At 42.2% G+C, this 25068-nt stretch overlaps 1 protein-coding gene across 1 annotated transcript; it reads left to right on the forward strand.

Annotated features, from left to right (window-relative positions):
* Positions 1–4626: 4626 nt before the first annotated feature.
* On the forward strand, positions 4627–23908 carry Ssr1 (signal sequence receptor subunit 1). The gene is made up of 8 exons (XM_051194430.1): positions 4627–4795; positions 6914–7026; positions 10150–10237; positions 11376–11638; positions 12957–13033; positions 13720–13798; positions 14823–14916; positions 17296–23908. The coding sequence occupies exons 1-8, from the start codon at positions 4717–4719 to the stop codon at positions 17361–17363; spliced, it is 861 nt and encodes a 286-aa protein (XP_051050387.1). The 5' UTR covers positions 4627–4716; the 3' UTR covers positions 17364–23908.
* The last annotated feature ends 1160 nt before the right edge of the window (positions 23909–25068 follow it).

A 25068-nucleotide genomic window follows, 5' to 3' on the forward strand; every position in this document is an offset into this window, starting at 1 on the left:
AGAGATGGATACACATAAGTCCACATGATTTTCTTTTCCTAAAATGTCATTTCTTCCATCAATCATTCTTCCTTCACCCAGTTAGTTCCTCATATTCAAAACATGCATCTTTCAAGGTTTAGTTTAAATATCTGAAAGTAAACCCCTTTTGTTTTGTTTTTCAAGTCTCACTATGTAGCCCAAGCTGTCCTTGAATTCCTAACCCTCCAGCCTCTGCCTCTCACGTGCTAGGATTGCAGGCATGCACCATCACACTCAGTTTATCTGACTTTAATGACACTTAGTAAAGTCTTTGTTAAACTATAGAACAGAGCCAAGAAAGATGGAAAAAAAAAAAAAGAGAGAGCACTCAGCATGAATCCTAAGACTTGGGTTCAAATCTTGGGATCACTTGGGGTACCAAGGCTACTACTTGATGTTTTAGCATTTCAGATCATATGACACAATGTGTCTAGCATTTACAAGAGACTACTGACTGGCGAGTTAAATTTGGACTTAGACTCCAAAGGGAATAGCAAACAATGAGGGGAGACTTGGAAGGGTAGGGAAAGAAAAGGCTCAGATTTAATGGTGACCCTACTCCTTTGCTAAGCATGTGTTCTATCACTGCTACATAGGCTGACACTCCGAGCAGGTGAATCCATCCTCAGAAGCTTAGTATTATTTCTTATTTCGTAGTCCTGTAGAGGAGGAGCCACAGAGGTGGGAATGGGGGTCAGGGTCCTGAAAACTGAGTGCTGTGGCAGGGGCTTTCCATGAGTGTCACTGGATTTATCGCCTTTGAGTGGAGGGTTTAAAATCCCAGCGGGGCTGGACCATGGTGAGGAGAAAACTGCAGAGTGAGAGCGAGGCTTCACTGCTAGGGAATGAGACTGACAGGAAAGAGGTAGCTTAGAGGGCGGTGTGTGTTGATGGGAGTGGTGCAGAGAAGCAGTGAGGGATGTTCTAGAATCACATCTTTACTCGGGTGACAGGATTCAAACCACAGATGACGACCGGCTTTTGACTGGCCTATAAGCATTTTACTGTAAGAGAAAGGAGGGCAAAGCCCAAGGGGACAGAGGCGGGTCAATCCAGTGGCTGGACTACTCGGCTCTTTTTGAAGTGTGGGCTGGGGAAGGAATGGAGGCCCTCCTGCTAACTGAGACACAGGCCAGGAGACAGCCTTGTTCTCTGTCCCCTTTTCCCGTGGATTTTTGTTCCCTCTTGGAGTATACAATAGAAGATTTAATCCTTTTCTGCTCCTTGATGCATGAAAGAACACAAGTATTTGTTCACACACAATAAACACAACTGTTTTGATTGATATTTTATTAGACCCCCCCCCAAAGTGGATTAAAAATTTAAGGATGAAAGATGTAACTATAACAAACCATTATCTCATTGGTTCAACAAGTATCTATGAGCTGGGGATGATGGTACACACCTGTAGTACTAGCACCTGGGAAGCTGTGGAGGAGGGTCCAAAGCTGAAGGCCAACCTGGGCTACACAAGAAAGTCCTGTCTCAAAACACAACCAAGTTCCCTGGTGTCAGACTGTTTTCTAACACTGGTTGAGGGTGCAGTAACAGACAGGAGACCCAAAGCTATAGACTGTATAAGAAGATAGAAAATGCTGTGACGTGAGACCTGAGAGTGAGAGGCAGGAAGGTTGTAATCATGGGTACTATGAACCAAGCTTGGGTCATCTGGAAGAACCACAGAGCCATCTCTCCAGCCCGAGGGTTGTAATTTTAAGGCAGGTCAGGTTAAGTGGAGGAGGTAACAGATGAGTGAAGTTCTGAAGGACATACAGTCACCTGGAGAATGCAGAGAACAAACCCAGGCCTCATGCAATCTGAACAATGCTAAGGCAAACTCAAGTATGAAGGGAAGTGATTTTCTGCTCCCACATAGTCTAAAGAAATCAAATGACCAAAGCACAGAATCACCGGTAGATGTCTGGACTGCACCAATGTGATTGTCCTGGATGTCCCATCTTCCTAGAAAACAGACACCCTCCACAAGGTAGGCTAGAGTTTGGGAGGGGACAGGGAGACATGAGACGGGATACTAGGGAAGTCTTAAATTATTAGATGGGACATTAATAAATACAACAACCAATTTAGGGGAACTTTTCTGGTGGGCACTGAGGGAAAGCTGACTTGGCTCTAGGCTCCCTGAAACACTTGCTTCTGTTTTTTCTATAATTACATGGCTGAATATGCTGGGGTTTTCCCCCTCCCATTTTCATGTTTTTATACTCCCCGAGTTCACGATGTATCAGTCACCTCTGGGCACACACGTTATTGGTTTCTGCTGCACTTTTCACTGCTAATTACCTGAAAGTGCTTAACAAAAGTCACCGGTGCTGCCACTGCCCCAACAGCTACTGCAGGGTGCCATGCCACATCGGAGGGTCTCCCCAGGAGCAACCTCACACTGCTCTGATACTCTGTTCGAGGCAGGGTTTCTCTGTGCAACAGCTCTAGCTGTCCTGAAACTCACTCTGTAGACCAGGCTGGTCTCAAACTCACAGAGATCCACCTGCCTCTGCCTCCCACCATCGCCCGGCATTCACTGATACTTCCACGCAGAGCCACAGGATGGCTGACACTGTCTTGATGTGGCAGAGCCTATACTGAGTACTCACTGGATAGAATAATCCTTCACCTGCCCTTCAAGAGGACTACAGAGACAAACACTGTCTCAAAAACAAACTTGAAAACCCCTTTTGTGTCATGACTGTTGAGACCTGCTCTGAGTTGATGTTGGAAGGCTATTGTCTTAGTCACTGTTCTTCTACTGTGAAGAGACCCCATGACCAGGGCAACTCTTATAAAAGAAAATATGTAATTGGGGGCTGGCTTAGTTTCAGAGGCTTAGTCCACTATCATCATGGTAGGGACTATGGCTGTTCAGAGACAGAATGGTGCTGGAGAGGGAACTGAGAGCTCTACATCCTGATCCACAAGGCAGCAGAGAGAGAGAACTGGGCCTGCCGTGCAAGGTCACACCTCCTAACCCTTCTCCAGTAGTGCCACTTTCTGATGACCAAGCATTTGTATATATGAGCCTGTGGAGGCTGTTCTTATTCAGACCACCAGTTTTTGTTAAAGTTTTGTTTATTTTGGGGTTGTTTCGACAAACATGTCTTTCTATTTGACCATCTATTTCAGGGATGTGACTGAGGTGATGCACTGAGACACTCACTGACTCCCACTTCTGGTCCTTTATCATGTTCATAGACTATGGACAGTCTCTCTCACCTCTTCTCAGCATGCGTTTCAACCAACCTGCACCTGTTGAAGTTAGTAAGCTGTGACTTCCACCCCAGTCAACAATTCCCTATGTGGCTCGGAGGTGCCAAATATCGTGGTGGCTGCTTCGCCTCTGTGGTGGCTTCAATGAGACTGGCCCCATAGGCTCATAGGTTTGAATGCTTCCACCAGGTTGGTGAGACTGTTTGCTAAGGAATGGGTGTGGCCTTGTTGGAGGAGGTGTGTCATTGAGGGGTGGGCTTCGAGGCTTCAAAAGCCCACACCACTGGAGTTACATCTAGCCTGGTCCGTTTTGGCACAACTCTATAAGCTCTCAGATACTGCATTAGCAATACGCCCAACTGCTCCCAGTCTCCCCACAGTGATGGTCATGAATGCACCCTCTGAAGTTGTAAACAAGCCTGCAAACTAAATGCTCTCTTTTAGACGTTGTTTTGGTCATGGTGTCTCTTGACAGCCAACAGAAAAACAACTAAGAAAGCCTCTGATAAAGGATGGTGTCTGGAGGTTCTCCTGAGTTTGTTTCACACTGGCAAGCTGAAGTTGCCAGAAATATACCAGAAGTGAGATCTTGTGGAGTGAAAACAGCAGAAATGCTAGGTGATTTCTAAGTTACATTAAAAAAAAAAAAAAAAATCCCAGAACCGAGCTTGGGAGATGGTTATGATACAAACCTAAGGATCAGAATTCACGTTCAAGACCCACATAGAGGTGGAAGGAGAGAATCAATTGTCCTCTCACTGGCCTCCTCCACATCTGTGCACCAGCAAACACACACACACACACACACACACACACACACACACACACACGCATACACTCAGAGTAAAATTTAAAAGAATAAAACTACAGGACTCTCATTGTTTACTGCAGAGGATGGGGGTAGATTTTCCAGTCTAAGTTTTCCCCTTTCTATCAGCTTTGTGACAAGATGTTTACTCTGTAGCCCAGGCTTGCCTAGAACTCACAACATAGCCCAAGCTGCTGTCGTACTCGCCGCAATCCTCCTGCCTCAGTCTCCCAAATGCTGGGATTACAGCGTGAGGCATCACTCCTGGCTTTTTTTTTTTTTTTTTTTTTCTTTTTGTCCTTACCCATAGCCCTTCCTGTCTTTCAAACTGCACATGCAGGAAGTTCACATTCCTTATGTCACTGGTACTTACCAAGGCTCTGCCGCTCACAGCAACCACCGAAGGAGTTAAATCCCTGGGAGGGGTGGGGCTGCGCCGCTCTCGCGGGAGCTTCGAGGCCTCACCGCCGGCCACGTGATCTCGCGGCCCGCAGGACCCGCCCCTGGGCGCCTAGAGGCCACGTCGATGGCCGCTGGGCGGGGCCACGGCTGGCGCGCGTGCGTGCCCCTCCCCTCCCGCGGAGCCCGGATGAGTTGTAACGCCATTACCGCCAGAGCCGCCGAGAGCCCCAGCGGACGCGCGGTGGACGCTGACCGGCCGCACCATGAGACTCCTCCCCCGCCTGCTGCTGCTGTTCCTGCTGGCCTTCCCCGCCGCCGTGCTGCTCCGCGGCGGCCCCGGAGGTGAGGGGGCGCAGGGGATGGGGCCGGCACCGCAGCCGCCCGGGACCTCTTTCCCGGCCGGACTCCCGGGGGCAGTGCTGCCCCCCAGGTCCCGCCGCGGTTCGGCCCCCTCCGCGAGCACGGGCCCCTAGTCCTGGGTCCGCGGGACCCACGCCCGGGGCCGGCCTGATCTCTCTGCCCGCTCTCGGCACGGGACCCCGGACCCCGGACCCCTGCTCTGCGCTGACGTGTCGCTCGCCCCACGCGGGCGCGCCTCCATTCATTCGCCCAGAGCGGAATCTCCATCTCGGCGGGCGCGGTGGATCATAGTCGCTCGGTCTCCTCGCTTGCCCATCGTGGTCTGTGTGGACCTCGAGGCCCGCTGTCCAAAAACGCCCCTTCCTCCTGCTGCTGGTCATTGGCTACTGAAGAGACCCCACGGGATGGCTGTCTTCTCCTTTGCTAATTTCAACCTTCTCCCCTCTCCCTTTCCCAGCCAGTTTCTGCTGGTTGGAAAAATGTGCTGCGAAAAAGTTGCTTCGAGCTTTATAAATCTGTTTATTCAACGATTAACCTGGGGTAAAAACTTGGCAGAATGTAAAAACGTAGCAACTTTTTCCTCTTGTCCTTCATGAACTTTGATTTTCCAGTTTGTAAAATGAGTTAGTTTCGGTGATAGCTAGAATTCCTTTCCTTTTTCTAGGTTTCAGCGGCCCAGGGCGTAAAAAGTAATGATCCTTGTTCAGGTGCTGTTTAGTCAAGCAAACGGGAAGTGATTGGCTTCTACTTATAGCTAACCTGACTTTTGAGTTACTGTTAGGGACTTTGGTTGGGGGCCAGGTGTGGACACGGGACAGATGTTGAGACAGTTTCACGGAGGTAACCCTGGCTGGCTTCGGAATCTCTGGCACGACCTTGAACTTCTGACCCTTGTGCCTGGCTCTCTGGAGTGCTGAGTTTCAGGTGTCTGTCACTACTCCACATGAATGAGGTGGTGGGGATGAGCCCAGGGCATCCAGCATGCCAGGCATGCAAGACATGCACGCTAACAACTCAACTACAACCCCGTACCCCTTGGATTTTCTTTCTTTTTTAAAACGGGCTTTGGAAATTGATGTATAAACTACGAATGAACTGTTTTAACTCAGGAAAGTGAAAAAACTTAAAAACGCATGGTCCTAAGGACAGGATGTTTCTCTTGGGTATTGCACGTGTGGCTCTTCCCGTATTTTCCTTCCCTACTGAATTGCCACATCATCAGTTTCTGAGAAGGGGTAGAAAGAACTGCTAGAACTTTGAAGGGGTTTTGAGGGTTTAGCTCAAAAAGTGAGGTAGTGTGACTCGCTGAGAAAGCTTTGCTATAAAACTATAATTTATAATTTGCCGTTGTGATAATAATTTATTTTTGATATTTACAATTTTTTATATTCATCTGAAAATATGCTTGAAGTCATGTGCAAAAATAATTGTTTATTTCTCTGCTACTAACCATGAAGATACCTCTATTTATTTTAAATTTTACATTTAGTGTGTGTGTGTCTTTGTCTATCTGTATTTGTGTCTTACAGTGCATATGCAGAGACTAGAGGACACCTTTCAGAGTGAATCCTAAGATCAAATTCACATGGTCAGGCTTGGCAGCAAATGCCCTTAACCCACTGAGTTTGGCCTGCCCCATTTTGTGCCTCTTGATACTAGAAACACTCCCATTAAAATGAACATGTAGTAGTTAAGACTACTAGTAAAATAATATAAATATTTTTATGTGGCGAGATTGTTGAGCTGACCAGGGAGACTGAATTACTACAGGTAAAACATCTGGCCTCAAATTTACAGAGATCTGCCTGCCTCTGCCTCCTAAGTACTGGGATTAAAAGATGTGCACTACCACCACCTGGCTAGAACATTTTGTCTAGACCTGATGTTTAAAAACACTAGTAAAAGTTAAGTATTTGTACCAGGCATTGGTGGCACACACCTTTAATCTTAGCACTTGGGAGGCAGAGGCAGGTGGATCTCTGTGAGTTCTAGGCCAGCCTAGTCTACAGAGCTGCTTTCAGGACAGGCTCCAAAGCCATACAGAGAAACTCTTTCTCGGAAAACAAACAAAAGTTGTATTCATTTTTATTTTATTTTCAGGGTCATTAGCGTTGGCTCAGGATCTTACAGAAGATGAAGAAACAGTGGAAGATTCCATAATTGAAGATGAAGATGATGAAGCTGAAGTAGAAGAAGATGAACCCACAGATTTGGTTAGTGCTATATACTAATCTAAAATGTATATGATACATGAAGATGGGGTCCCCCAGGATTTTGAGGTAGTCTCAGTGTAGCCCAGGCTGATCTTAAACCCATGGTAGCCGGGGATAACCTTGAACTTCTGGTCCTCCTGCCTCTTGCAAGAACAGGACATGATGGGTTATAGGTGTGTACTATAGTGCCATGTTTTATGTGGTGTTGGAGATTGAACCCAGGGCTTCAGGTATAGTGGTGGTTAAGTACACTACCAATTGAGCTAGGTACTGAACCCAAGAATATATTCTTTTTATAGGCAATATAATAATTTGGTAATTATTTTTTAAGTTATATATGCATGTGTGGGTACTTGCATGTGAGTGCAAATGCCTGAGGTGGCCAGGGTTATCGGATCTCATGGGATAGGAGTTAAAAGACAGTTGTGGATTTTAGATATGAGTCCTCTGCAAAAGCAGTATGTGCTCTTAGCCTCTGAGCCATCTCCCCTGGGTTTAAGTTGACCTAAGGGCAAGTCACTGAGAATGAATGGAAGGATTTTCTGGAGTAGAGGAGGAGAAAAGATGTACTGAACATGTCAGGATCATTCATATGTGAAGGTAGGAGGAGAAAAGAATAGCTCAGGTGTTAGTAGTAGAACCTGAGCTGTTTAATTTGTAGCCTGTGGTGCTTAGCTTTCTGGATCTGCCTTTTTTTTTTTTTTTTTTTTTTTTTTTTTGTGCTTTTCAAAACCTGCTATGAGTCCCATGGGGGCATCTCTATATGTGCAAGGCTCTCTCTGTTCTGGGTATTAGATTGAACAGGTGAGACATTTCCTCTGCTTTCTTAAAGTTCATGTTCTTTCGGGGTGTGTGTGTGTGTGTGTTTGGGGAGCAGGGAATGAAGAGCAGGTGATAAAATATACCTTATGACTAGTAACAGAGTATCTCTTAGAAGTTAGCTCTGAAATTGTACTCTGTAATAATGGCAATAAGAATATCTGGCTTAGAGGTGGAGATATGGCTCTGCAGTTAAGAACACTGGCTACTCTTCCAGAGGACCTGGGTTCTTTTTCCTGCACCAGCACAGCTGCTCTCAAACATCAGTAATTCCAGTTCTAGGGGATCTGATGCCCTCTTCTGGCTCCCATGGACAGAGTGTGCATATGCTCCATAGATATATATACATGCAGATAAAACACAAATACACATAAAGTTCAAAACAAACAAAAAGCCTAGCTTAAATTAGTGTCAGTGCTGTAGCTTTATTCCTGCCCAGGAATACTGTAATCATTCCTCCATAAAGTTTGTTTCATTTTTTATGAGTATGCCTGCCTCTTAAGGTAGTGGTTTGCTCTTTTGGGGGTGGGGGAGTTAACATTTTGATGTATAAGCATGGTGTTTCATCTGAATAGAATACCCTTAATTTTTATGCTGTGCTGGCTCCCAGCCTTTAAGAGACCTTTACTGACTGTCTCTGCCAAGCCTTACATGTGGAAGCTCTGCATCTTCAACCCATCTCATTAGAGGAGCAGCCTTGAATAGATCATCTGTGCTGCCTGCTCTCTCCCGCTTGTGGAATTGGTCTGGGATACACAGACTGGTCTGCTGTTTCACCAGGTAGTAGGCACTGGGCTTTTTATTTCTTGGTAACATGAGGTAAATCATAAGGTTAGTTACCTTACTTTCATATGCGTTCTAGGATGTCAGCTGCACCTCCAAACATTGGTTGCTTTAACTCCTGTGCCGGTCCTCTGGTAGCAGTGCTGGCTTTGGTATCAGAAAATAAGAGCCGTCAACAGTTCAACTTGGGTGCATTTCCCCTAACAATGAGGTGCACTCACTCCAAGGATCTCCTCACCCAGTGCATGGTGAAGGATACTTTGCTTTTGTAGCCTCGGGCATTGGTCCTTCTCATTGGCATTCAGGCCTGGAGCTGCACATATGTAGATCTAATTACTGTCTTCCCTCTTCAGCTGGTACTCTGTTTTACCTTTGCCAGTACCAGGTACTTTCTGAAAGCATAATCTCTCCTCTTACTTTAGCTTCCTATTCATTACCCATCAGGATCTGTCCTGTATGTGTAGTGAAAGTTGCTGAGGTCACCAGCAACCTAATCACCAAATTTCTGGCCCATTTTCCTGGTTGCATAGTTTAAGCCGTTTTTATCATTTGCTGTTTGTACTTTGAATCCCACTGTGTTGGGCTCTGTGGCACCCTTTCCCTTTCTTGCCTACTTGCTGCTGGGATTCTCTCTGCTACCTTCTTCTTTACCTCCCTAATGGTAAAACTTGATTTTAACCACTACAGCCTTCTGTTGATGGCTTTCAGGCCTCCTCTCTAGCCCTTTGCCTTGAGTTCTACCGATTTTTGCACCACTTTGCAGGATAGCACCATGTCCAATTTCATTTGGTCACTATGGAGTCTGGCACTCACCAGTCTATCCTTCTATCTTTCCTCCATAAGTGATTGTCTGCTTTTATGTAGTTCCAGCGGGTTGAACTGTTGTCTTATTCTCTGTTCTATTCTGAAGTCCATGAATTGAATCTTAGTCTCTCTCTCTTTCTCTCTTCCTCACTCCCCACCCCCCTTTCTTCCCTCCAGTATACTTGTTACTTTGTTCTTATAGAATATGTTAGCATTTCTGTCTCAGGTATATATGTCTACTTGCATCTTGCATTTTGGAGACACTATATTGCCCAAGCTGGCTTTAAACTCCTGTGCTCAATTAAGCAGTCCTGCCTTGTGAAGTAGAGCTACCAAATTCCCAGTGGCTTACTGTGTGCACATTTTTCATGAGCTGTTCTAGAGGTTTTATTTAATTGATGAAGTAGAACAAAGTAACACCATTATACTTACTTGGAGGAGAGATGCCCTGATCCAGGAGATGGCTTTCCCAGGGAGAAGCTCTTTCTTACATTGCACTTGGGATGTGCTAACTAGTGATTTCCCCAGTTCAGGAAATGCCACTATGTAAATTGTGATAGTGGGGGACTGTGCTTATGCTTTCCTCTTAAAAGTAAGAAAGGTTCGTACCACCAGTACCATCAGATCAGTATTTTCGCCCAGTCTAGTGAAGTCTGTACTTCAGTGACTTTTGCTCACCTCTGTTACAGCATCTGTTTTTAATGTTGTTGCCCCTAGGCAGAAGATAAAGAAGAAGAAGATGTATCTGGTGAACCAGAAGCTTCACCAAGTGCAGACACAACTATCTTATTTGTAAAGGGAGAAGGTAATTGTCTGTTTAACTCCAATCTTATGTATATGAATACTGCTGTGTGTAGTAATGCTAGTATTTAAATGGAAATGAAGTATTTGGTTTATTAGAAATTAAACATTCTTTAAAAAATTATGTGTGTATGTGAGTGTCCTGGTTACAGCAAAGCATTAATTTTAAAAAATAAAAATTAAGGTTGCATATTTCTTGCTCCAAATGCATAGGAGCAGAAGTGGCTTTGGGTTTTTTGTTTTTTTGTTTTGTTTGTTTTGTTTTTTTAGAGTATTATTAAATACATAATGAGCTATTTGTACAGTGGAGTTTGTTTCATGTGCACCTCATCACTTTAGACTTGGATTTTCCACTTGTAGCATCTTATTGACCCACAAAGGTTTAGATTTGGGAGCATTTCCAGTCTTCCAGTGAGGGCTACTCAAATTCTTGAGTACATTTATTTATTGAGGGCTTTGTGGATAGCATTGTTCTTTATACTTTGCAGTGCTTATTTAATCCCAGCAAACCCTGAGGGTAATTATTGTTGGTCTTGGGTTTAGAGAGGTTAAGGAACTTCTGTGGTTACTCGGAACATAAAATAGATTGCAGAGACAAGGTTCAGACCCAGATCTATCTGTTCTGTAGCCTGTGTTGTACTGGGTGGAGTTCAACCCATTAGACTGTCTTACAGTGTGATGGAAGACAACAACAGAAACCACTCATTTTTGGTGTTAAGTGCTCCGTTTTCTATATATTTCAACTTCATGCCTAAAAAAAAGTGATTTAATTGCTGGAGATGTACTCAGTAGTTCTTTGCATACCTAGAATGTACAAAGCCCCTGTTCTATACTCAGCACTTAAGAAAATTGGAGTGTTTGCTCCCCCCCTCCATTTATTTTTGTAGTAACATACTGAATTATATAAACTTCTTGAATGATAATCTTGGCTGCCACAATTTTCTTAGCCCCTTAATCTGGATGTGATTTGCTGAAATTGCAATACCCAGAGGACAGACAAAAGATTTTTAGTTTGTACTATAGCTCTGACACTAGAGTGCCCTGGTGAAGAGAAGTCTGAAACCAAGTCCATGTCTGTGTTTCATTTTGAACTCTGAATGTGTTCTGATCCCACCCCTCACCCCTCCTATTTTGTGGCTTAGATTTTCCAGCAAACAACATCGTGAAGTTCCTGGTAGGCTTTACAAACAAAGGGACAGAAGATTTTATTGTTGAATCGCTGGATGCTTCATTTCGTTATCCTCAGGACTACCAGTTTTACATCCAGAATTTCACAGCTCTTCCTCTGAACACTATAGTGCCACCACAGAGACAGGCGACTTTTGAGTACTCCTTCATTCCAGCAGAGCCCATGGGGGGACGGCCTTTTGGTCTGGTCATCAATCTGAACTACAAAGATTTGAACGTAAGACCTTTTGAGTTGTGTTTTGTTTTTGTTAGAGACTGCAGGGACAGTGGCCATTGTCCAATAGTTTTCTGTCTGTATACGTGCTTATTTGGTGGTTCAAACTAATAGGTACCAGGAATACAAAAGGAACCAGTTATCTGTCTCTAACCACATTTATAAGGTGGTGATGGAGGTGGCCAAAAATAAGCAGTAGCATAGTGATAAGTATGCATATCTAAGCTGTGTGTCACTAGGTGCTGCCATATGTGTGTGGGAAAGTGACTCGAGCTGGATCTTGACAAGGGCAAGTAAGTGTACTGGGGAGTCTGCCTCTTACTTAGATCTATTGAATAGTAAGACATTTGTTATGTTCCATTTTTTTGTAGACCTTTTGCCCATTTAAAGGCTTTTAAAGACTTTGTTACTGTTTTGCTCTTTTATTATATACTCATAGATAAAATACAACCCACTTTTAAATATAGTTTGAGCAGCGAGGTTTATGTGTTAATTTCACTTAGCCTGAGAGAAATCTACTGCTGCAGGGAGTAGACCCCAAGTGACAGCTCTTATGTTCTCTGTCACACCAGACTGTGATTATACCGTTCCCTATCCCAAGAACTTCCTTTGCAGAGTGGGTTCCATTTCCCTCGCCCCGTGACTCTTTACCTTGTATCTTCAGCTAGGCCCTGCATCGTGATTAGTACAGACACAAAGCTTCTTATTCTGTCTTCAGAGCGACATTTAAATAGCTGAAGAGCTGTTTCATTTAGTATCTGTCATTTCATCTTGTTTTCAAGTAGCATTGAACCAAGTTCATGTCCAGTTTCAAAGTGCTGTGTTTGTGGAAGAACTGTCAAAAAACAATTTTTTAAAGATGATAATGGAAAAAGTACTTTGGAACTGGAAATAATCACTGGTTCATCCTTAAGTGGAATTGGTTTCCATTCCTGTTTCAGTTTAGACACTGACTTTGTTTGCAGGGTGACAGGTAGAAGCTGCAGCTGCTGAGGAGCTTGGGGGGTGGGGGGGTGAGCTCTGCTTCTTCTTGCCACTGCTCTCTGACCTTCACTGCTGTCCTAGCTCCGAAGCCACCATTTCCCTGCTCCCTGCAGAAAATAGAGTGTGGTCTTGGCAAGTTTCTAGGCATTTTATAGGAGAATGACATCATAAGGTTTCTAACCTGGCATTGGCAATTACATATGTATGGGTTTGTTGTCTCTTGTAACTGAGTGATGGGAAAGTTACGTTTAGTAGGATAACAGTTTTGAGAACACTTGTAATTTTTACTCTTTCAGCACATCTCATATGTGATGTTTAACATCTGTTTCTTAAACAGGGCAATGTTTTCCAAGATGCCGTCTTCAATCAGACAGTTACAGTTATTGAAAGAGAGGACGGGTTAGATGGAGAAACGTAAGTAAAACTGTAAGCTGTACCTGTAGATCTGGAGCTCACAGATTGAACTGGAAGGCAGTGTGCTCAGATCACAGACCATCTTGAAATGATCAGAATGTAATGGTCCCTCCAGATCTGGAGAAATACCACAGAATCCACACATTATGTGCTTCTTGTGCCTATTAATACAAGTCAGGAAAGATGGGTGAAACTGAAAAACATGCCTTTACAAAGGCAGTAGTTGACTTTTATCTTCCCAAGTTCTTTTCTGCTGTAGTTGAGCCTTAGCCTGTCTGACATGTCTCTGAGATAATTACAACAAATTAGGATTTTTTTTCTTGAAAAATATTTTTTCTGAGTAAAGAATCATTTGTGAACTTAAATGTGACTCATTGGAAGGGATCTATAAGGCCGGTTATGAAAAAGGGTATAAATGTGAAGTGAACAAAACTACTGAAATTGTCTTAAACTGTGACTTTGAAATAAAACACATTTTAGGTGGTAGAATTTTTTATTGGCAGAGTGTTCTTAACTATAAGTAACAGGAAGTTTGTAAAGCTTGTTGCCTGGAATTAATTAAAATGCTGTATTTTTCTTACAAGTTATTTAGAAAGCTGTGGTAGCATATGTTGGGATTTTGTTTTTAATTAGATGTGGCATGTATGAATTAATGTCAACTATATTTTCTTTTTTTTGTGTGCCAGAATTTTTATGTATATGTTCCTTGCTGGTCTTGGGCTTCTAGTTGTTGTCGGCCTTCATCAACTCCTAGAATCTAGAAAGGTAATTATGAGTGAGCAGTTGGAAAACTACACTTGGAAATTGTTGCAGTAGTACTAACTGCTATCATTCTTACTGTAGTTTTATAGACTTGGAACTTTGTTGTACCTTTTAAAAACAGTACCCAGAGATGAGACTTTGGGTATGTGACTTGAATTGCCTGCTAAGCAGGCATTCTACACTGAGCTATATCTATAGCCCTTGGTTTTTGAGACAGGTTTTTTTTCTGTGTAATTCTGGTTAGCCTTAAAGTCCAGTGTAACTCAGTCTGTCCTGGCATGATCCTCCTGTGTCCTTCAGGTGCTAGGATTACAAACAGAATTTTGATACAGTATTATGATACAGATCTGGCTGGCCTGGAGCTTACTATATAGACCAAGACATAAAGAAAACTCAGAGATTCGTGTGTACCACTATGCCCAGCTTCCTGCACAGAATTTGGATTTTTAAATTTTAGAGCAAGGCTAAAAAAAATGGAACTAAACTGGTTTTATATTCCAGTATTGCAGCAGATAGGCTATAGAGAAAGTCTCTTCCTCTCTCCTTTGTAACTATGTTTTATGATCTGATTCCCAAATGGAAAGAAAATTATTGGGTTACTAGTGTTCTTATTTCATCTATCAGTGGTAAAACAATAAATTAGGCTCTTTACAGTCAAGATTTACTTATTTAATGCATTTTCCCATTGCATTCTTTTTTGTTGGGCATGTGTACATGGGCATTCACATATGTGCACTTTGGCACATGTGAGGAGGTCAAAGGTCAACTTGGAGAAGTTGGTTCTTCTATCATTTGGGACCCTGGGGTCAAATGCAGGTCATCAAGCTTGGTGGCAAGCATCTTTACTCACTAAGAAGACCTGTTTTCATTCTTCTAGCAGATAAGATGTATGTTAGGATGTTTTAAAACAAAAGAATGTAATTTGTCTGCTAAGATACTCAGATTATATATGTTGGCCACTGTTTTTAAAATTAGAGTAAACAATGCTGTGACGTGCCTTTAAAATATGTCTTTTATGTTCTTGTAGCGCAAGAGACCCATACAGAAAGTAGAAATGGGAACGTCAAGTCAAAATGACGTTGACATGAGTTGGATTCCTCAGGAAACTTTGAATCAGATCAGTAAGTAGCCTTACAAACTTCATGAGAAATTTTTCTCCAAGTGGAAATTAAATAGTTTTGATTCAGCAGAAAAATGCTTGATCAGTACTAGTTAACATTGATCCTTTCTATTACTTGTCTAGACTCTAGTATAATAATTAATGAAGCTCTTAAAGACTTGATCTGATTCTAGTGTTTTTATGATTTAATTTAGAAGTGCTTTCAACCATGCAGCTTGTTTGTAAATGTCTGAGTTCTTTCTAATCTGCTTCCTGTCTTTTTTCCTTCCTGTTGCTTCAGTGCAAAGTAGAAGAGGTGAGGTGATGAATTTCTTCAATGGTCTTTGCTATAGTTTTGGGGGCTCTTGCATAGTGCATGAATGCAGCAAGTTTAATAATGGAACTCTATTGGGGCGGGAAGCTACTACAGACTCTTAAGTACTTTGGAGTTGAGTTTTTTCCTTAGGCTTTGCTTGTTTTGTTTTTTGCCCCCCAGACCTTTATGGAAAGTAATGGTAATTTTTTTCTTTTGGTAGTTGAAAAGATCACAAACCACATCCTTGATTGCTTTTTGTTTAAACAGAATGCTTTTTCTGTTGTTACGCTATTTGAAACTATTTCACCCAAAGCCAAATGACTTCAGAGTGCTGTCTCACGGGCATCTTTCCCTGTCTGTTGCCTGACCTACCTAAGCAGGCCATCATGGTGAAGGCTAGTTGAATTGGCTGTCTTTTTTCATGGAATTTCATTCAAGAACTGAAACAGGTCTCAAGCCCTGGACATTTTTCTTTTTCTTTCATGTATTACCATGCTGTAGGTATTGGGATCGCATACTCCCGTGTCAGATGCTATATGCTTACAATGACAGTGTTAGTTTGGGAGGTGCTTTTTGAATTCAGAGAGTAGATGTTCAGCTTTTTACTTATTTTTAGAAATTATTTAGAAATTGGTCACCCAGGAAAGAAAGTAGTTCGTAGTCTGATCTTTAGGGGAAAATCTGAAATGTTTTCATCACTAGGAAAATGTGTCTTCTGTTAAAAGTGAGAGTTTTTAGCCAGCAGCAAAAAAAAAAAAAAAAAAAAAAACTTCAGGCATTGTTTATATAATTTTAGTCCTAATACTTTTGTTTATTTGTTTGTTTTGGTTTTGGTTTTTCAAAATAGGGTTGCTCTATATTACAATCCTGGTTGTTCTGGAACTCACGGATCCACCTGTCTCTGTCTCCCAAGTGCTGGGATTAAAGGAGTGCACCACCGCCACCCTGCTAGTCTTCAGATATTTTTGATAGATATTTATTACAAAATGTATCCTGAGCTAGTAACTTTTTTAAGAAAAAGTATGTTAGGCATATCCTTTTTCGTTTCATAAATACTTATAAATCTCACACCTTGGTGAAAGTATCTTTTTCCAGCTTTTTATTTTTTTAATCTACAGAAATCATTTGGTAGTGATGGGGAGAGGACAGGATCTTGTATATTGCCCAACCCAATTTGTACCTGGCTTTGAATGATCCTCCTGCCTCAGCAGTTAGCTCATGTCATCCCTACATTTTCTTTACTCTTTTGGGGAATATAGTAGCTTACTTCAAAGTGAGCTATTCTTGGTGCTCAGAGTGCTCCTAGAAAATCAGCAGAGGGTATGTCAAGCCTTTTTGGTTTTTGTTTTTTGAAACAGCCTTATTAGATATTAGATATAGACCAGGCTGGTCTCAAACTCAGCTTCCTCAGGACTGAGATTACAGGCTTGTACCACTATACCCATCTAAGCCCTCTTTCTTTCTTTCTTTCTTTCTTTCTTTTCTTTTGTTTTGTTTTCTTTTCTTTTTTAAAAAATGTTCAGTTTAGTTTATAGAATAGAAGAAACTCAACACCACATGTATTCTGTTAAATTCTAAAGAGAGGCTGTGTGTTGGAGTGGTTTTAGTACTAGTGTCCTTTCCTTGATTCTTCCAGTTAAATTTGTATAGTCACCAAAATTTACACACCCAAAAATACTAAATCTTGTATTAATATGACATATCTTGTAAATGTTTGCATTTGTTTTTGAAACAGAATCCCATAGTAACCCTTGCTAACTTTGAACTCCTAATCTTGCTTTATCTCCCAAGTGCTGGGATGTAGACCATCTTACCTGGGTCATTTAAAGTATTTTAAAATTCCTACTTTTGCATGTGTAAGCATGTTATAGAATGTGCATGTTGTCTACATTAGGTATAAAAATCTTATTTTAATTGGTATTGCCCTTGAAGGCTATTTTTAAACTTGGTTTAAAAACCTAGAGATTGGTCAGAGGCTTTTGTTGCCAGATGGTGCGCTCACGCGCGCGTATCTGTGTTAAATTTACTGCTGTCTGAGAAGGCAAAACAGTCTTGAGTTAGCGTCTTTCTTGCTCTTTCTTTCAGATAAAGCTTCTCCAAGAAGGCTGCCCAGGAAGCGGGCACAGAAGAGATCAGTGGGATCTGATGAGTAAATGTTCTTTGTGCAACAATTCAGTCTGTGCTTCCCCTGCCCTGATGTGTTTCGGCCTGATGGGAATTAGTGCAGAGAAGCCATATCACCATAAAGGCAACTGCTGCTTAGGTGTGGACTGAGCAATCAGAGTCTGTGGCGATAATATTGCTGAAAAAGCACTGCATTCGTTTTTCTAAAGTAACAAATTTGGTTGTTTTGTTTTCTTTTTTTTTTTTAACCATTAAACTGTGTGGGTGTGAATGTCTGAGCAGTTGTCTTACCAGAATCATTGTTAAACTACCTGAAACACGCCTTTAGAATACTCAGCAAAACGCTGTTGCCGCTTCCCCTGTGATATTTGCTGATTTTTGCTCCCAAGCTCAATTAATATTTGCCCCAGTGTGGTTTAAGATGTTCTGCCGCGAATTATTTTGAGGAAATACTTTATTTCTTGGAATCCATCAAATCTAAACTGATGGCACAAACTGGCCTTTTGCTTGCTGTCTGTTACAGCTTCTATTCTAAAGGCACGAGCAGGAGTGGCTACTGTCTGAGCAGTAGGAGCATGTTGGCTATCTGCTGCTGCTTACTGTGTGTACACCTTCAGGAACTTTGGAATCTCTAGCAACAAAATTGTGAAACCTGAAAAATCTACTAATGGTATATAAATCCTAATTCCACGCCTGTTTTTTTGGTCTTTGGGTTTTTTTTTTTTTAAGGAAAAATGGTCCTTTTGTACAAACTGGGTTGTTGTGCTGTAGGATGTTGTGTGTGACCTGGGAGAGAACTCTGGAGTGACTTCCCTTCTTTGCTTTTGCTTGTTTGTTGTTGGCTTTAAGCAGAGCGTTTGCTCTTAGGAATAATCTTAAGAGAAACTATCCTGGTTTACAGACCAAGGGAATCAAATTTTAGGGGCAGGGATACATTTTGTTAATCCTAATCTACAAAAACATTAATTGGAAAGTTTTGAGGTAACAAGGTTTATCTTTTAACCTGACCTTTTGGGTTTTTTTGTTTTGTTTTGTTTTTGTTTTTTAATTGTTGACCTACTTTTTTCTTTGTTAATGTGAAAAATACCAAAACTTTAAGCACTTAGAATTTCAGGACCAAAATTAAGTTGGTTTTGATAACAATCCCTTTAGTCACTCTTGCCTGAACTAGTGAATTAAGTTTGGCATTATTGTCAGCCTTACTAGAAATTAAAGTAACATGGAGTGTGAATGGGTAAGAGGCTTCCCTCTGTTTTTTAAGCCATATTCTCCCTGTGTATATTACAAGGAAGTGCTAATATCAATGTTGTATTCCTGACTTCTTTTCCTTTTCATTGGCTGATCCAGTCCCTTCCCCCACACATGTAAAGGAAAACAACAAAGTACATACAGAAACAGAACTTTCAAAATGTTTGTGTGAGCCAAAGCTAATAACCATAGAAGGTCTTCTGTAATTGTTCATCACTGTGCAAAAGGGGCTGAAATGTCAAACTGCCTGTATTTGCATCGCTGGACTGTAAACTTTTTATGCCTGTATATAATGTGTGTGGGTTTTTAATTGAGCTGTATAATGAGTTTATTTTGAAAAGGTTCTTTGAGGCCTGAGGAACTGTATGGTTTTTGACTAAATGTAATATAGGAGACCCTTCTCGTTCTCAAGAAACATTTTCCAAAACCTTCTGTGAATATCAAAGTTTGTTAAGCTACTGTAACATACTACAGTAAGGTGTAAGTAATTAAAACCTTTAAATGGCCCGTAGAGTTTGACTAAACACCTGGTAGAAACATGGGCAGTTGCAGAAACCACACTTACAGCTGCCACGCTCTCATCCCTGAGTAATTGTCTTATACACCAGCTCTTTGTTTCTGAGGCCCAGATTAGAGCCTCGGGAGTATAGAATGTATTACTTTTTAGTGGAGACTGGGGACAGCTGATAACTCAAGTCTTCAAGTGCCAGGCGTCTACTATAGCATCAGTAAGTATTTAGCAGAAATTAACACCATAATGAATGGAATTCAATTCCACACATGGTTTGTTCAAGCACACTTAATAAGTAGTCTACTTTTAAATGTCTTTTTAAAATGTAAATACTTGGATGAAGCGCTTTTTTTTTTTTTTTCCAATTTAGTCATTTGCATCATCAACCTTGGTTTCAGAATTTGTCTTTGAGCAAGTGCTTTTCAGAATCTGTTAAATGAATTTAAGGATCATGTGTATCAAACCTGTGACCCAGACATTTGAAAATAATTTGTCATAAAGCATGGATCCCACTCTGGGTGTATAGCTTCATCATTCAAATCATGTTTTGTAGTAAGGGACTTTGGGAATGATAAACTGCCCACTGAAATGTTGCCTGAGGGGTTTGGCAAGGAGAAATGAGACTTTGTAAAAACCTAAGGGAAAGAGCCAAGTAGTAACGAGAAGTAGCAGGGACAACAGAAAATAGAGCTAACATAGGTGGTGTGACTAGTTCATCCGCCTAGAATTGTTAGGGAGAGAGACAGGTGAAACAACATTGAGACAGTCATGCTAGGATTTTTAGGTATGACATTACATTTAGGAATGACATTACATTCATCTCTTGTAGTACAAAGGTGTTCATACTCTTGGTATAAAGGGACATGTGCTTGGTAGTGCATTTGAGTCATGAATTTTGTTTTTAGATGTGGTCTTACAGCCTTGCTCAGGATGGTCTTGAATTCCTACAGTATGGTGTGAAATAATTTTAATTTAGCTCAGAACAATTTGTTCTCATCAAGATGTTGATAGGCTAGATCCTTGGTTTTTCTTTGAGTTCCAAAATTGTAAGTTAGCTTAAATTAAGAATATTTCTAGATACAGTTGAAATACTTACACAGTATTGGATGGCATTTATAGCCATAGAACTAGGCAGTATACTTGATCTGTATTTCTTAAATAAATCCTTCCTTACTGAGCTTAGCAAAGAACAATCTAAAGATCACATTTCTTCGTAGCATTGTATCTGTGTGATGTTGGGTTTCATGGTTATGCTAGTCTGTTCCACAGAAAATTACTGTGCAGAGTATTTCCTAAGAAAGGAGAACAGTGCTTAGTAATTATTGCAGATAGCTAAGCAATAGTTGCTTCAGGACATTAATTTTGTTGATATTTGCATGGTTTTATCCCTTGTTCATTTACACAAAACCTAGACTTGTGACTCTATCTGAAGTACTCGGGGTCTTTTCTAGATAGTAGAATTGTGTAGGAACATATACTGAAGCTGGTACCCTGCAGTTGTCTTTGTAAAGGAATGGGAAGGGAAGCTTATTTGTTGACATGAGTCATCTGATGTATTCTGTGGGCCTCCTGTTCGTGAACCTTCACAACAGCTCACTGGGGAAGCTACTTTGCTCTCGCTTAGTACATGGAAAAAGAGTCACTGAATTTCAGTGACTTGGGGGCTGAATGTTAAATACAACTTCAGAGATGCTGTCTTTAAAAACCTCAGTATTCTTTCTGTATACTCCAGACAACATGGAAATTTTATAGAACCAAACATTTGGGCAACTTACAAATACTCATTTTCCGGAATCCAGCATGTGCTTATACCGTGTACACATGGAATACACTTGCCCCTTAGCTCCTAACACTGCAGGGTTGCATCTGCACTTTGCTTGTGTCTCCTTACTGAATTTATTTAGTTCTTTAAAAACATCTTGTGGCACTGTGTGGTGGTACACACCTGTAGTTCCAGCTCTGGGAGGCAGAAATAGAAGAATCGTAAGGATGCCCAGCCTGGCCACATTAGCAAGTAGATTGTTTGAATTGTTTGTTTTTTGTTGTTTTGTTGTTGTTTGTTGCTGAAATACCCATATTTATTAGAGATGTAATAGCTGCTTGTATTATACAGGCAGGTGGAGACAGGTCTGGGGTTACAAGACTTGGATCTAGTTTCTGTTCAGTTTGGATTTTCTTTAGGCACAGTAAGACATTGCATAGAAAATCTAGCATACCTGGAAAGCCCAAAGGATATATCTTTACATAGTGTTCAAGGCACAGAGGTAATTTGTGCCGGTTTTGTTCCTTTGCTTCCCCTTATTCAGACTTCTGTAGGTCCCCATGACAGTTGGTCCTTCTGTTGCCACATCTTCCTTTGGTGGATTCTGAGCCCCAGTGACAGCCTCTAGTTCAGTTAAGTAGAACTCTGTTAGTGACTAAAGCAACAAGGGCAAAGGCTGGTGGATCTCTGAGTTTGAGGTTAGCCAGCCAGAACTACATAGTGATACCCTGTCAAGAAAAAAAGCCAACATGGACTGGCACCATAGCTCAGTTGACAATGGCCTTGCAGGCATGAGGACTTGGGTAAGGATAGCACCCAAGGTTGTCCATACATCTTTACTCTTGAAGGCATTTTAGACAAGAGGGTGAGAAATAGTGAAGATTGGTACACAGAGTCTAGCACTTACTTCGTGTGCACATGACCCTGAGTTCAGATCTTAGTATCAATAAATAAAAGCATTCAAGTCAGATTTATCTAGCACTTGCTCCATGTTCTTTTGAGGACAGTCACCAGCCATGCAACATAGCCTCCGGGAGTCTGGGACATCCGCTTGTGTTCATTTGCTACCTAGAACTTGAGTGGAGGTGTAAGGAAGGTGAAAGGTGTCTTTGATAAGTATGCTGTCCTGTGTTCTAGTGGCAATAAGTCCTGCAGATGCTCCTGTCTGCTCTTTCTCTGTCAGAATGTCTCCTGTGCGGCTGTTCTTTCAATCCTTCAGTTTTCTCCCCCACTTAGCCCTGCCTGCCTGGGCAAAGCCAGCTCTTGTAGGATCCCGTGCCACTCCACATGGCCAGAGCCACTTTCACTCAGTTTCCTGTCCTCCACCAATCCCAAGTCCACTTTGCCATCTGGGGCTATGCTGTTGGATGATGGCATTTCTCATAACCATTTCTTATTCCATGTTGTGTATTTCAGTCCTGAGTTCTTCGATCAAAATCATTTCCTGCAGGGCCACTGTAACTGCCTGTGGTCCATTAGTCTCTTCCCAAGCCAGTGACATGTTTACTTTCCTCCAGTCTGTGTCACTTTTTGGCATCACAACTCCCCTTTTATCTAGCCTTAATGAATGACTGCTAACCCTAGCTCTGCTGTGAATTAACGTTAGATTTCGGTTCTCTCTGAGATAACCTCTGATTCAAAACATCACTTTTTCTGTTTCCCGATCCCCTTCAGGAGACGGCTATCTTATAGTGCTTCCCCCTTGTGGTTTCCCACCGTGTACTTCAGGCACGTTCATTATTGGGAAGCTTTACAGTATGTGGTCTCATAGTGATGTGTTGGAAGGTGTTCTTTGGGTATCTTTTGTGTCTGATCAGTGAAAATGGGGGGAGTGAACCAGTACTTCTCATGCAGCTTCCATGTACATTCATTCTTCTTGAGTGATGAGATGACTGCTAAATCTGGTGAGCCTAAGACATAAAGGTACCTACCTCTGGGACTGCTTTGCCGCTGTTTCCAAGGCACACCAGTGCTTACAGCTGGTCAGAAAAGTTCTGCTGCCATATGAAAACTTTCCCAAGTGCTAGCCCATGTCACTGGTTGGTCTTGAGAGATGAGATGCAAAAAGGCATCTAAAATACTAAACAGAAGACAAAGGAAAAACAGTGGTTCAGGCATGGTGGCACTTACCTTTTATCCCAGTACTTGGGAGGTAGGGAAAGGAAGGTGAATCTTTCTTTGAGAGTTCAGGCCAGCCTGCTCTATGTACTGAGATCCTGTCTAAGCAAATTTGATGATGATTTTGCCCAGAATTGTCTTTAAACGTTAATATATTCTCTATATACAAAAATGTTGCCATTCCAGGTAACAAAGTAGTATTGTAGAATCAAGAGGACTAACGAATTCCATACCAGGCTTGATGATACAGGCCTTTAGTCCCAGCTGAGGCAGGAGGATTGTGACCTCTAAGTCTGCTTGGGCTGTAGGGTAATTTCAAGGCCAGCTGGGCAGCTTCATGAGACCCTGTCTGAAAAGAGCTGGGGGGTGATGCTCAGCAGTACAGAGCTTGTTTAGGGTGTGTGAGGCCCTGGGTTCCAAGCCCCAGCACTACACATGCCTGTGCATACATGTGTGCGTTCACACACGGTTGCACACACACCTCAACATGTGCTGCCCGCATGTCGACTTTGCCGATCATGGTCATAAAAGATACATGAGGGTTCAAAGACGCAGTAGCCCCCAGGTGTCCCTCCAGGCTCTGCTTGGCACAGTCACACTATGTTCCTTCCTCACAGGAAGGTCACTTGACTAGGGGCTGCAAACTTGGAGAATCTGACTTTATAACTAATATTTTTGGTCTCCTGAAAAAGAAAAACATGCTCTGGAGATCAGAAAAAACAAGGACTATAAGAACCAGTATTTTTATGTTTTCTTCTAAATGCTTGGAACAGTATTGGAATTCAGATTAGCTTTTAAATGCTAACCCTGCAGAGAGACATACCAAAATGTAGATGCAGCCTTTGTGCTGGGGTGGGGGATTCTTTTCCTTTTCAAAATGTTTGTAAAGTGCTTATATTTTATAATGAAAGCAATAAATATGAATGTTGACTTTACCCGGGCCTCCGAAGATGAGTGTGATCCTCAAAGCAGTTGTAGATAGTTTTCCTGTAGCCAAAAAAATAAAAAGTGAGCCAATGGCTAAAATGTGTTACAACACTTCCTTGTTTGAAGGTCGGGATTACCACTCACAGACACCCTACAGGGATTTTACATCATCCTGAATGTCCCATTCTCCCCTCCTCTGCCCCAGCTCCCACCCAAGTCAAGGCCTTGACTTTGCCCTGCTGAACATCTGAAGATTCCATTTCATCAGGCACTCGTGGATGTGGTGCCCCACTGTGGCCTCTGGGTTAGTGCACCCTCCCTGCCCTGCACACTGCTCCAGCAGCAGGGTCTTCCTAGCTTACGTTGGGATGCTTCCCCAGACTGTATCACACACACCTTGCTTTGTCTTCCTTGCTCTCCTACTCCCTGGTCCTCAGGTTGTTTCACCCTTATGAAATGTGAGCTTTAGGACCAGGACTAGGGACGTAGCTCAGTGTAGATCCATCGCCTCAAATGCACAGGCAGGGCCTGCCTACATTGCACATCCAGCCCAGCCAAAACAGTCAGTGACAGAGTCTTTAAATAGTACCCAGATGGTAGGTGTTTGATGGTAGGAATTCTGTATACAGCCACACTGATACATTTGCAAATAAGGAAATTAGAAGTACAAGTTAACTTGATTAAAAAAATAAATCCACTATTAAGCTGCAAGACTGAGATTCAAACACAGGTTTGTGTGTGTATCCCGAGCAGTCAGGTGATTATGCTGCCTCCCCCATAATGCTGAGGGCATTCCCTCCAAACCCAAACTACTGAAAACCCAAGGGGAGAGGAGACCTTTGTGTGCTGTGCTTGGCATTCACAACAAGCAGGTAGACCTTTGCAAGCTGCTGCACCTTTAAGTCTATGCAAAGAGCTGGTGGCATCTGGAGTGTAAACTGCTGCTCATTTCAAGAAGAAATGGCAGTCAAGTGCACATCATTGCTGGTAAATGGTTCCTGTGAAATTCCATCGGGTGGCACTAGAAAGGGCTTGAAAACGTGACAGCTGTAGCTTCAATATGAAACACTTGTTCCTAAACTGATACTTACTGTCTTACATACATAATGACCAGGCATTACAAATGATGCCAAGCAAAAATCCTTAGCTCCTCACAGACAGCACAAGC

Source organism: Phodopus roborovskii, unplaced genomic scaffold (genome assembly GCF_943737965.1).
Source record: "Phodopus roborovskii unplaced genomic scaffold, PHOROB, whole genome shotgun sequence".
In the NCBI taxonomy this organism is placed as follows: domain Eukaryota; kingdom Metazoa; phylum Chordata; class Mammalia; order Rodentia; family Cricetidae; genus Phodopus; species Phodopus roborovskii.

What these genes read in the sequence shown, in the direction of transcription:
- Ssr1 (XM_051194430.1), top strand. Translation starts at nt 4,717, where the DNA reads ATGAGACTCCTCCCCCGCCTGCTGCTGCTGTTCCTGCTGGCCTTCCCC. An exon ending in GCTCCGCGGCGGCCCCGGAG is followed by an intron (nt 4,796 to 6,913) that starts GTGAGGGGGCGC and finishes TTTTATTTTCAG; the next exon opens with GGTCATTAGCGTTGGCTCAG. An exon ending in GACGGGTTAGATGGAGAAAC is followed by an intron (nt 13,034 to 13,719) that starts GTAAGTAAAACT and finishes TTTGTGTGCCAG; the next exon opens with AATTTTTATGTATATGTTCC.